Here is a 12,314-nt window from a genome sequence, read left to right as displayed (position 1 = left end):
GAAAAACATCATTCATTAGATGTTGAAAAGCTGTTGGTGCATTTGTAAGTCCAAAAGGCATGACGTTGTATTCAAAATGTCCATACCTAGTTCAAAATGCAGTCTTCCATTCACCTCCTTCTTTGATGCATACTAGATTGTATGCTTCCCGAAGATCTATTTTTATGTAGATCTTAGCTTGATTCAGCTGATCAAGAAGTCCAGATATTAAAGGTAGTAGATACCTATTCTTGATGTTAATCTTGTTGAGTCCTCGATAATCAACACACATCCGCAATGATCCATCTTTTTTCTTTACAAATAGAATTGGAGCTCCTGCCAAAGATTTAGAATGGCATATGAAATTCTTGGCTAGATTTTCTTCAATATTCTCCTTGAGTTTAGTCAACTCATTTTGTGATAAACTGTAGATTGGTCCGAATGGCGGTTATGCTCTTTCTTGAAGGTCAATTGAGCAATCATAGGGACGATGTTCCGAGAGTGTATTTGCATTCTTTTTTTCAAATACATCTTGAAATTCTTGATATTGGCTTGGAATGCCACTTGAAGTCTTTTCACCAGTAGAAACAGGTGTGGCATAAATAATATATGGTGATTCTTTCATAGCAACATGCAAGAAAGCTTTTGTACCTATAAATACGGGTTTAATTGAACTAGACTTATGACTCTCTACTTGATTAATTACATTATTAGCTATACTTTTAGAGAAAGTAAGAGTTCGGAAAATCCAATCTATTTGAGGGTTGTATTTTTCTAACCACGATAAACCTAAAATGACTGGATTAGAGGGAGATCTAATGATATTAAATACTACAAAATTATTATGACCATTGATTATTACTTCTATAGGAAGGATTTCATGAATAATATCTCTTGAAAATAATGGATGACCATCTATGACTTCTATATGAACAGGTTTAGTTTTCTTTATTAAAGATATGCTATGTCTTTTAGTAAATTCTTCATCTAAAAAATACGCTGAGGCTCATGAATCTAATAAGACAGAGACTTTGTAATGTTTAGGTCCTAAAATAACATTTAATGTAAAACAAGGAGAAGGCTCTGAGGAGAGAATAGGACCTTTACTAGATGTTGTGCAAGGTTCCAGCCGCACAGTCCCTATTGTAGCTGGACAAACTTGTTTTCCAACATATTGTCTTCTTTTACAACCATACTCCTCATTTTGTGATTGCGTCATTTTTTTGGACAATGTTGAGCAGTGTGCTTTGATTCTCTACAATATAAACATAATCCTTCTTGACAATGACGAGTCTTTTCTTGCTCAATAAGAGGTTTGAAACGTGCTGCATCAATTTGCATATCTTCTACTTCCGAATGTATGTGTTAAAGAGGTGTTGGTGTTGCCATTGAATTATAGTAACGTTGAGGTCCACTTGTACAGTTCTCAGATCGAAATTCAAAAAGGTGATTGTCTCACTTCACAGCAAAGTCAATTGCTTGACTCAATGTTTGAGGATCAGGTAAGTTGAGCATTAATTTTTTTACCTCATATTGTAATCCGTAGAGAAATTGACTAATAAGTGCAGCATCATCCCACTTGATATTAGTTGCAAGTTGTCGAAATTGTGAAGTTGTCGAAATTGTGAAGCGTATAACGTTACTGATCGATTGCCTTGTCATAAAATACGGATCTTATTGGTTGCAACACGAATTGCATCATGTTCTCCATACATGGATGGAAACTCCGCTAAAAAAGCCTCTAGATTATCCAATATTAGATCTCGTCGTTCAAGAAAAGATGAAAACCATGATAGTGCTGAACCTGAAAGAAGCGTATCAATGAATCTAACTTATGATCCTGGAGTTGGATAGCTTTGGGGTTGAAGTTCAATCACAAGTTGCACTTAATTAATGAATCCTCGAAACTTGGATCTGGTGCCATCAAACTTCTCGGGTAGGATAATTCTTGGTTCTCTAACACTGGAAGGACGTTCCACCATAGGAGAAAGGACATGGTTTGGTACAGATGTTGAAGCAGCTCCAACCATTTCTATATCTTCACTTCGTGCCAATCTTATTGCTCCTTGTGGTGGTAAATTGAGTTGATACATCGCAAGCATTAACTCTCTCAATTGCTCTTGCATTTGTGCCATTGCATTCTTCATTTCAACAAGTTCTACTATGATAACACTTAGAAAAGAAAAGATGTCTAATATCGCTGAAGACAAATAGAAGAGAGGACTTGAGAACAAAGAAAATACTAAAGACAATATCAGTTTAGAAGAGGGTAATCCGCAACTTCTAATATGCTTATATCTTATCAAAAAAAAGGGGTAATCCACTCTTTATTAAGATTAGACAAAGCTCTGATATTGTAGGTGTACTCTTGTCAATCTGTCAAGGACAAGAATTCGATGAAAAAACAATCCAGACAAGTGAGCCTTCACTAAAAGAAAGGTAACAAAATATAAATAAATAAGTATGTATATTGAAAGAAAAACTAGAATGGCTATTGCCAAAAGATAAGAAAACTAGAGACCCTTGAAACTAGACTAGAAGCAAGAAAGGAGTTGACAAGAATGAAGAAGGCTTCACTCTTGTCTCTATATATACTATTTAACTAGGGGCTACGTGGCGATGTTCTATAGGACCTCCAATATGTGTTGACTTTGTAAGACACATGCCTTGACTTACAAGGTAAGTTTTTCTACGTGTGGGCCATATAGTTAGCTTGATCTTCAAGCTAACATGTGTGGCACATGGCCAGCTTGTTGACCACGTTTCTAATCCAAAAAGTCAATTAAAGACACCTATGAAGTCAAAACAGCATCTATGAAGCTTCTAAGAAGCTTCCATATTAAATACTATAGAATTAACTTACTTTTACTTACTTTTACTTACTTCTACCTATTTGTATATGTAATTACTAGCTTACATGAGTATGTCCGTGACATTGAGATGAGAGAAGACTCTAGAATGGATCTCAAGGACATGATTTTGAATAGCTTTGAATCATGATGTTCAAGCCTTTGTATATTTATGCGAGTCATGTTAATATAATAAAATATACAATATAATGTCTTTTAGATTATTGTAACCAATTTTGCTACCTATGACACGTTAGAAGTAGATGACTATGAATTTTATTATGTGTTTGCGACAAACATCTCATAATCATATTGTAGTTGCCATCTTTATGGATCAACTCTTAAAGCAACGTCACTTATATGTAATGCACTTAGATATTGATGCTTCAATGTTTGTACAAGTCTAAATTGATATTATTTTTTGTGACCATAGATTACCTCATGTCATTGTTTCATATCGGGATCTACGCTTCATAGAAATTTTTTGGCAAGACTTATTCAAGCTATTGGACAAATGACTTGTCAAATCTACAACCTTCTATTTCCAAAAAGATGCACAAATAGAGTGTACAAATCAAACCTTAGAAGATATACTATGGACAATTGTCGTGGTTCATCATAATGATTGGGATGAATATTTGATGCCTTTGGGATTTGCTTACAATAATAGTATTCCAGGAAGTATTGATCATTCACCATTTTTTCTTAATATTAATCAAAATCCAATTATACCAGCAGTTCTCTATCGTTCCATCGACACCAACAATATGGCAATAGAAGAATTTTTATAATGGCTTATAATGGCCTTATAAGAGGCATGCCACCACTTCCTTACTACATAGAATTGACAGAAGCAGTATGTGGATAATCATCGGCAACATAAGATCTTCTAGGAGGGTGATCAAGTGTTACTCCCTAATGCTAACTTGCTACTTGCTACATTAATTCAAATCTATAAGCTAGCACCTCAATGGCTTGGACCTTTCTACATTTTTGTAATGATTTTTAATATTGCATACTGCCTTGAGCTTTCGCCACATATTTGGGTCTATCTAATCTTCCATGTCTTACAACTGAAGGAATTTCATATCAAGCCAAAGGACTTTTTAGATCGATAATAATCACCACCACTACTAATTATAGTTAATGACGAACAAGAATATGAAGTGGACAATATTTTGGAGCATCACTATCTTTGTTGTCATAGCGGACATCCACAATTTCAGTACAAAGTTTTTTGGAAAGGTTATCCCATTCACGATGCAACGTGGGAATCTGCACAAAACCTCACTTATTATCAAGAAATAATTCAGAGATACCATCAGGAGCAAAACAAGGACATTCTGCATTAGTATGAAGGAATTAATTGTAACAGGATATAGATAAGATAATTATATAGATAGTTAGAACCATAGAAGTTTTTAGAATTTAGATTAGGTTAGTGGACCAAATAGGATCCATCATAGAATATTCTAGAAAGAATTTAGGATAGTTATTTAAGTAGGGCCTACCATAAAATCCTCTAAAAAAGAAGTTTAAAGTGGTTATTTAGATAGGGCCTATGACCTAGAAACATTCTAAAAAGTCCAAGGTAGTAGGACAAGATATAAATATGACTAGCCATGGCATTTTGGAACATCTAGTCAAGTATGGCTTTGGACCCTTTCTCTTAATAAAATTTGGTTTTGCATCTTTTTGTTTAGCTTTGTTCTGTTCTATTTTAGTTTGTTCAATTTTGTTCTGGTTTGTTTTGTCTTATATTGTGATGAGGCTTTTATGTTGTTGTAGATTAGAAGGATCTTGGGTTTTTGAGATAGTTTAGTCTTGTTTCACTCCTCTTCTTCTTCTTCTATTTCATTGAAACCATTTTGAAACCATTTTATACAAGATCATCTTCTAATTCAAAGATTTTTTTAGTTTTAACTTAAAGCACACTTAACAGTCTATTTGAGAGGATAAAATCATTCTCTATATTAAAATGGCTTCTAGAGTTTTCTTTATGTTCCACTTTTTATTCACTTCTCAACATTTTAGTTGTTATTATTTTATATATTAGTGAAGAAAACATATCAACCATAAGCTTTACATAATTATCATGTGATTAAAAAAATGCCATTAATATTCTATGTAATGTACACTTCCAACATCTCATAGCAATTGGATAAGATAACAAACATCACTTACCTCAACTTTGGTTTATTCTATATAAGTTGATTTGACCTTAGCCTCAATATAATGAAATTTGGTCTTTAATTCCTCTAAGTCTTTCTTTAGTCTATCATGCTTCTTTCCAAAAAAAATTGACATACCATTTGTAGCCTTCAATTCTTTGCTCAATCCAGAAATAATTAACTTTGACTACAATAATTATATATTATATTACTTCAAAGAGTATCATACAATAAACAAACAAATAAACAAATCTTAGATTTTAAAAATTATGATAATTATATATTATACAATTATGTATTTGATATAAAAAATATAAATTTAAAAAAGGCTAGATAATACTAAAATTATGTAGAATAGATAGAATCTATCTCGATAAAAGCCTAGTCCATGTCGTCTTTTGCCTTGAATGTTAAATTTGGATACTTTTTTATATCAAGCACCAACAAAGATGTAAAATTATATAATTTATTTAGCAATGATATTAACCTTAAGCTCTAAAATTTAAAAAAATCAAAGATGTAATTTTGTTTAATCCATTTGATAACAATGTCAATCTTGAGCAATCAAACATATAAAATTAATCAAAGATTTAGGATAGTTCAATCTATTAGATAAACACTTCAAGTTTATGCACTCTTTTATTTTGAGAGAAATCAAAGATATAAGATTTCTTTACCTATTTAAAAATAATATCAACCTTCAGCATCCATATATTAAGTAAAACAAAAGATGTAAAATTATCCAATTTATTTGGCAATGATTCTAAACTTAAACATATAAATATATCAAATATATTTTTAAATATATTTTATTTCAATTTATTTAAAATCGGTGTAAACTTTGAACACTTTCTAATATTAAAAATGAGAAGAAGAAAAAAAGAAGACAGAATTCATGTTGATGTGCAATTTGGTGTCGTTTTACTAAGAAACGCAAACGGTCAGAAATCCTTCATCCACGGAAGTGCGTCCCACGTCCATCCAATGGATGATTCTGTCAACCAATGGAGGATGAATGATAAATGAGGGGGGTGTATGTGTGCCGGGGTCCCACAATGTTCCGACGACTGTGCTCTTCTCCTTCTTCCTCTTCTTGCTTCTGCGGATTCCACATCCGAGTGGCACCGTGTGCATAAATTTACATAGAATCGGCGAAGTGTGTTGTTTCCTCAACCGAGAAGCATCGTTCGCGTGCTTGGGTGCGAGATCCTTGAACACGGAGGTGGTAGTCTCTCCGGACAGGCGGCATAGATCGAGGGCAAACAAGCAGGAAGGAAGGACTGTGGCGCCTCTGGAGCTCCTAGGATTGGAAGAGCGTCGTCAGGATGCCAGTGTTTAAGACGGCCTTCAATGGATACTCTGTAAGCCTTGCTGATTGTTGTACTAATTCCGTTGTGGGTTTTGCCCCTGCTTCTTCTTAATTTGTCTTTTGCCAAAAGTATTGGCAATATCAGAAATTGTGGGAGGATTGGGTTCATGCGTTGAGAGTCTTATTGCGATGGAAAATTCGAAGAGTTTTTAGAATTTGAGGAATCGATGAAAGAGTAGCGAGTTTGGATTGGAAAGACAATTAGTATATGAGTTTAGCCTGCGAGAGTACTTTTGACAAATTTCGTGTGAGCAGCAGGGTTTGTCATTGAAACATTGTGTGAATGACCTAATTTTGGCTGCATTCCTTTTAGATTCTAATTTTTCTCTGTTGAAAGGGTTCTCTGCATGCGGTGAATGCGAGTGGAGTGCAAGTTAGGTGACTTAAACCCCTGGTTTTCTAGAATTTAGTGCTTTCGTTGCATTGGTGCTTTGGGCAGGATTTGTACTGCTTCACGAGGACAAATTTCTCTGTGTAACATGAAGAATTGAGCTGGAAATAGTATAGGGTCTGCTTTTAGGGGGGATTTGTTGCCGTGAGGCCACCACAATTCAGTTCTTTGGTCAAGCACCATCTACCATGATCTTACTTTTGAAATAATATCTCTCTCAGTAGGGTTTAACGCTTATTCTCTTACTGTGGATATGATTGCGTGTTCAATTCTCTTGAATTCGGTTCTCATCTGATGGCTTATTGCATTTCTTCGAAGGATATGATGTTAATCGACTTTTATACATCTTCGATTAAATCAGCAATCTATGTAACTGAGACGACAGCTGTTTTGAGTTTGAGATGGAGGAGCTTTTGTTATTGATGTTTGCAGGTAAAGTTTAGCCCTTTTCTGGAGAATCGCCTAGCTGTATCCACTTCAGAGAACTTTGGCATTGTTGGAACTGGCCGCCAGCATATAATTGATGTAAGTTTCTAATGTCAGTATTTTTATGTTCAATACTTTTCGCTGGTAATCGATAATAAGTTCTGCCTGCAGGCAATAAAAGCGAGACAGTATTAGTAGTCTCTTGCGTGTACTTTCGATACTTGAATTGAGGAGTTCAATTTGCACTTTTTATAATCGATAGTTGTAAGATGGATATCTAAGTTGCACGGCAAGCTTTCTTATTTATACACATTTTTCTGAGCTTTAAATATAATGTTCATTTTCTGCAGCTGACTCCTAATGGCATGGTGCAAATTGCTGCGTTTGACACTCCTGATGGTCTATATGATTGTGCATGGTCTGAGGTAGGCTTTTCCCACCTTACCTGGTGAATTGCATAAAGGTCAAGGGTCTGTTCCTTGTGGTTTGTCTATCTTAGGAGTTTGAACTTTATTCTTTCTAACGTCGAAGGAAGTATCATATTCTGCCGATGCAGAACTTGTTTCGTTCAAATCTGCCTTACATTTTGCAGATTTGAATTTCGGTGCTTACAACGAGACATCGTACTTAATATGACTTGATACATTTGGACTATGTAACAGGAGAATGAAAACGTGCTAATATCAGCAAGTGGTGACGGCAGCATCAAGGTAGTTGAAAATCCCTTCTCTTGCTCGCCTTGTCGTAAGCGTGACTGGGCTAATTCAACTATCAACTTGCTAGATTTGCTCTAAAATAGTCACTAATATTACAGAACTTCTATGAGTCGTAGCCGCAGTCGTTGAAGTGGACCTTCAACTAGGACCAAAAAGTAAAAAAGTTCATCGAACTTTATTCATCAAATATGTGGTCTAGTTGCTGATCAGTTATTAAATGTCGCCAGTAGGATCTCTAACTATCTTTTGCATGACGTTATTTGCTCATTTTAGGTTTGGGACTTGGCAGCTCCTCCAATGGCTAACCCAGTCAGCAATCGTCAAGAGCATGCACATGAAGTGTATGTCGTATCTCTTCCCGTAACTATTCGTAATAAGCATCACCTTCTAGTCTAAGCATTTACCACATTCAGGGGTCTGGCACTTCATTCTCTGGGACAGAAGACGTGCGTTCTCAACCTTGCTATTGTTTTCTGCTGATTTATGCTTGTGAATTTAAGCTGAATCTATTATGGTGTGGGGCAGGGCTTCGGTGGATTGGAACATGGTTAGGAAGGATTCATTTTTGAGTAGCTCATGGGATGACACTATTCGGGTAAGCTTTTCCCCATCTAAGTCTCATTCTTTGACTCTGTAACTAGGGACAGTTTGCGTTGGATGTTATGTGACCCCATGATTACATGGTTTGATCATACACGTTATACATTTACCTATAAGTACTATGCAGGGATATGTCCGAAGCTTGATATTCTCTGATGATTCTACATCGCCCTGTGTCGGGTGTGAAGTTAATTTTGTAATTACGATTAATTCTGTCTTGTAACCTTGAAGTTTGTGCGTCCATTCGATGGATTCTGGGGATTGATGTCGACGGTTGTACCAATGTCATATCCTAAAGTCCAGAGACAATCACATCTGCTTCATGCCTCTGAACATTAGGAAATCGCATCTTCTACTGGACATTAGGATATGAGCGTCAAAAATTCGCGAACACCATGTTGCACTAGTGTAACCAACCATATTTTCATGTCAAGTGTCGATTTTTAGGGTGTATGCAAAACACCTGGCCCTAATGTTGGCAATTATTGGATTCTAGTGCAGTTGTGGACCACAGATGCACCGCACTCACTGAGAACGTTCGCCGAGCACTCTTATTGTGTCTACAACGCATGCTGGTTTGCCTCTAATCATGTACCTTTGTGCTACTTTGAACTTCTTGTGCAATGATTAAGCGCTTTTACAAGCTCCCATATTTTCACACACGGAATATATCATTATCATATAATAACCCATACAACACCAGTTCTAGTAAAAAATTTACCTCGGATAGAAATTGGGGGAATCAATAACATTTAGTTCTATACTCCAACCAAACTCGAAACTCGTTTTGTCCAGGAATCCAAGGCATGCGGATATTTTCGCGTCCGCTTCTGGTGACTGCACCCTCCGGATATGGGACGTGCGCCAACCCCGCTCAACCCACGTGATCCCTGGACACGAAATGGAGATCCTCACATGCGATTGGAATAAGTACAACGAGTTCATGCTCGCATCAGGCTCGGTGGATAAATCGATCAAGATTTGGGACGTTCGTAACCCACGTCAAGAATTGACGCGAATGCTGGGTCACACGTATGCTGTTCGGCGAGTGAAGTTCTCTCCCCACCAGGAGAGCCTCATGGCATCTTGCTCCTACGACATGACTGTGTGCTTGTGGGACTTCCGGCAGCCTGAGGACGCCCTGCTCGCTCGTCTGAACCATCACTCAGAGTTCGCTTTAGGCATTGACATGAGCGTCTTGGTGGAGGGTTTATTGGCTAGCACTGCCTGGGATGAGTCCGTCTACGTCTGGCAGATGGGAATGGATCCCCGCGCTGCATAGATCCTAAAGCTTAAATACAAAACATGAATTTTCTAGTGCATCTTCTCGTTCTTTCATCTCCCTTCTTCAGTCACTTCCGGTGTTCCACCGAATTCTCGCAGCTGCTTGAACTTTTTGCATGTTCTCTCTTTCTCAATTCTGTCCAGGGTAGTAAATTTTCAACACACAACTGGGCGATCTTTGGATCACCTTTAAAACCTGACACATGGTTTCACACAAAGTGTTGTCTGTTCTTACAGCTCAAGAATTTACCGTTTAGATACAATGACCTCTTGTTCTGCTGTTTTGATTCTTACACTCAAGTCTAAGCTCAACGTGTACTGTAGAATGTTGTCTGGTATTGTGCTGCAGGTTACTGCAATCGATTAGTTTGGGTCACCGTGTACTGCAGCAGCTTTGGTGGTTTTGGTAGTGGGTGTGCTTTGGATATCATATGAGTCTGTGAGCTCCTTTGTTGCTCTTCACGCTTCACACATGGCTTTTTGCAACCCATAACAAACTCTAGAGGCAGTGACTTCGACTTGGAATGTCCCTTGAGAAATTCTTGAAGTGATCGTCTTCATTTGACGGGTCAGGATCATATGTCAATACCCACACATTCAAAGTGATAGAATTTTCTTTTTAATGGTTTTAATAACATAATATAATTGTACTTACAGCAACAAAATTACAGAAGAATAACAACATTGTATGAACGTATTGAACAAAAAACATGGGTAGTTTGTTGTCAATATTCTTAGTTTTAATGGTCATTTTACAAGATTTTAATAGAAAATGCGTGGAGTTTTAAGAACAAAAAAACTGTCACGCTCAATATCAGGAAATTTCCAACTGATGAGACTGCCATCTGACAAGCAATCCTCATCTCCATTATGTGAATATGTCCTCACTCTTTTCACTTTGCGTAAAAAACTTCATATGATTTGTGGCTTTTAATCAGAGGATCGGATATTATCATTGATATTGAAAACACATTCACTAATAGAGAGGTACTTAATTATATGTATGTGTGTATATATATATATATATATATATATAGTATGACAAGTACACCATTTTCATAAACTAAAAAATAATAAAATTTCAGGTGATTTTTAGAAACTTATTGCAAAAAGAAGGAAGAGTTAGTATTATAGGCATTGGATTCTAGTTCCTTCTAGAAATTTGTTTGATTTTCAAAAATCTTCTACAATTGTGGAAAGAAAGTAAATTCATACAGTAAACAAAATTCTTAGGGTTCTATTTTGAAAAAAAAAAAGAAAAAAGAAAAAAGAAAAATTAAGTTCAATAGACAACATTGTTTAGATGCTTGAGTAAAACACAATTGGTTTAAGGAGTATAATTGGTCTTTTTTAACTTTTTGTGGATTCTTGTTAACTTTATAAAGTGACATGTATTTTAACATACAAAAATATAAATAAATATGTATATGTATGCATATACATGTATATATATATATATATATATATATATATATACATTTTTTTTTGTGTTCCTTTATTTTATTTTTTCATGGTTTAATTGATTATCAAGTAAATTAGTTGTGTTTTTGACATTGGCTATCAAATAAGTTCTTAGTCATTTTTATAACAGTATCAATCTTATTTATCATTACATATTTACAATATAAAAAAATTAAAAATACATTATATATATATATATATATATATATATATGTGTGTGTGTGTGTGTGTGCATACTTGTTGGAAATTATTTATTTTTAAAATATTTGGTAGGCATGTGAGTTTATTTCATGAAATAAATACAAAATGAAAATTCATTATATGCATTTAATATATATTCTATTTAATTTTTTTTTGTATAGATGCCAATAAATAAATTATAAGATACTACAATATAAAATAATTAGCTTATCTTATAGAAATATCAATACAATGTATTTATTTCATTTAATTTATTATATTATTTTGAAATTCTAAATATAATACTATATACACCTATAAACATATTTTCTTTATTTTTTATATTAATAAGTATTTTATCGTAGAAGATTAAATTCTTAGTGTCTCAATATGAATATAATCTACAATGACCAAATAGCCGTTATTACCTCTTTTTTCTCTTTTATAACTTGTAAATTATATGCATTAATATAACCATTTATATATTTATAAATAATTAATTAATATAGCATAAGTCTTAATTTTTTAAACAATATAGTATCATAATACTAAGTAACCTTAAATTTCTTATTTCTTAGTCTAAGACATAAAAGAATGAACTATAATCTCTTAAAATTCTAAAAAAGACAAAGAGTTTATCTATTTTTGTAGAACTCTTATCCTTGCTTTGACTTTAAAGACCATAAATCTTGAGAATAGCTCTTATAGTATTAAAAATCCAAATCCTTTCACCATCTAAGTTGTTAGATTGATTGCTTGAGATTAAAAAGATGTGTTTCATTAATTGCCCATTTGTCCTATCAAGTGCTAAAAGTTAATCAGTTTTGAAATCTTAATTAATAGAATACTGTAGTTAGATTATTAGCACTTTGTATTCTAATTTTTTTT

At 34.5% G+C, this 12,314-nt stretch overlaps 1 protein-coding gene across 1 annotated transcript; it reads left to right on the top strand.

Annotated features, from left to right (window-relative positions):
* Positions 1-6,174: 6,174 nt before the first annotated feature.
* Positions 6,175-9,839, top strand: LOC112294022 (peroxisomal targeting signal type 2 receptor). Its single transcript, XM_024544106.3, has 8 exons — positions 6,175-6,360; positions 7,192-7,284; positions 7,536-7,610; positions 7,848-7,895; positions 8,175-8,242; positions 8,427-8,496; positions 9,003-9,076; positions 9,297-9,839. Exons 1-8 carry the CDS (start codon positions 6,325-6,327, stop codon positions 9,781-9,783), a joined length of 951 nt encoding a protein of 316 aa, XP_024399874.1. The 5' UTR covers positions 6,175-6,324; the 3' UTR covers positions 9,784-9,839.
* Positions 9,840-12,314: the final 2,475 nt, after the last annotated feature.

This window comes from Physcomitrium patens, chromosome 17 (assembly GCF_059467195.1).
Source record: "Physcomitrium patens ecotype Gransden chromosome 17, ASM5946719v1, whole genome shotgun sequence".
Lineage (NCBI taxonomy): Eukaryota > Viridiplantae > Streptophyta > Bryopsida > Funariales > Funariaceae > Physcomitrium > Physcomitrium patens.
The sequence above is the reverse complement of the archived record's forward strand: the minus strand, read 5'-3'. Positions and strand labels throughout refer to the sequence as shown.

What these genes read in the sequence shown, in the direction of transcription:
- LOC112294022 (XM_024544106.3), top strand. Translation starts at nt 6,325, where the DNA reads ATGCCAGTGTTTAAGACGGCCTTCAATGGATACTCT. An exon ending in GTGGTGACGGCAGCATCAAG is followed by an intron (nt 7,896 to 8,174) that starts GTAGTTGAAAAT and finishes TGCTCATTTTAG; the next exon opens with GTTTGGGACTTGGCAGCTCC. An exon ending in CAAGAGCATGCACATGAAGT is followed by an intron (nt 8,243 to 8,426) that starts GTATGTCGTATC and finishes GGTGTGGGGCAG; the next exon opens with GGCTTCGGTGGATTGGAACA.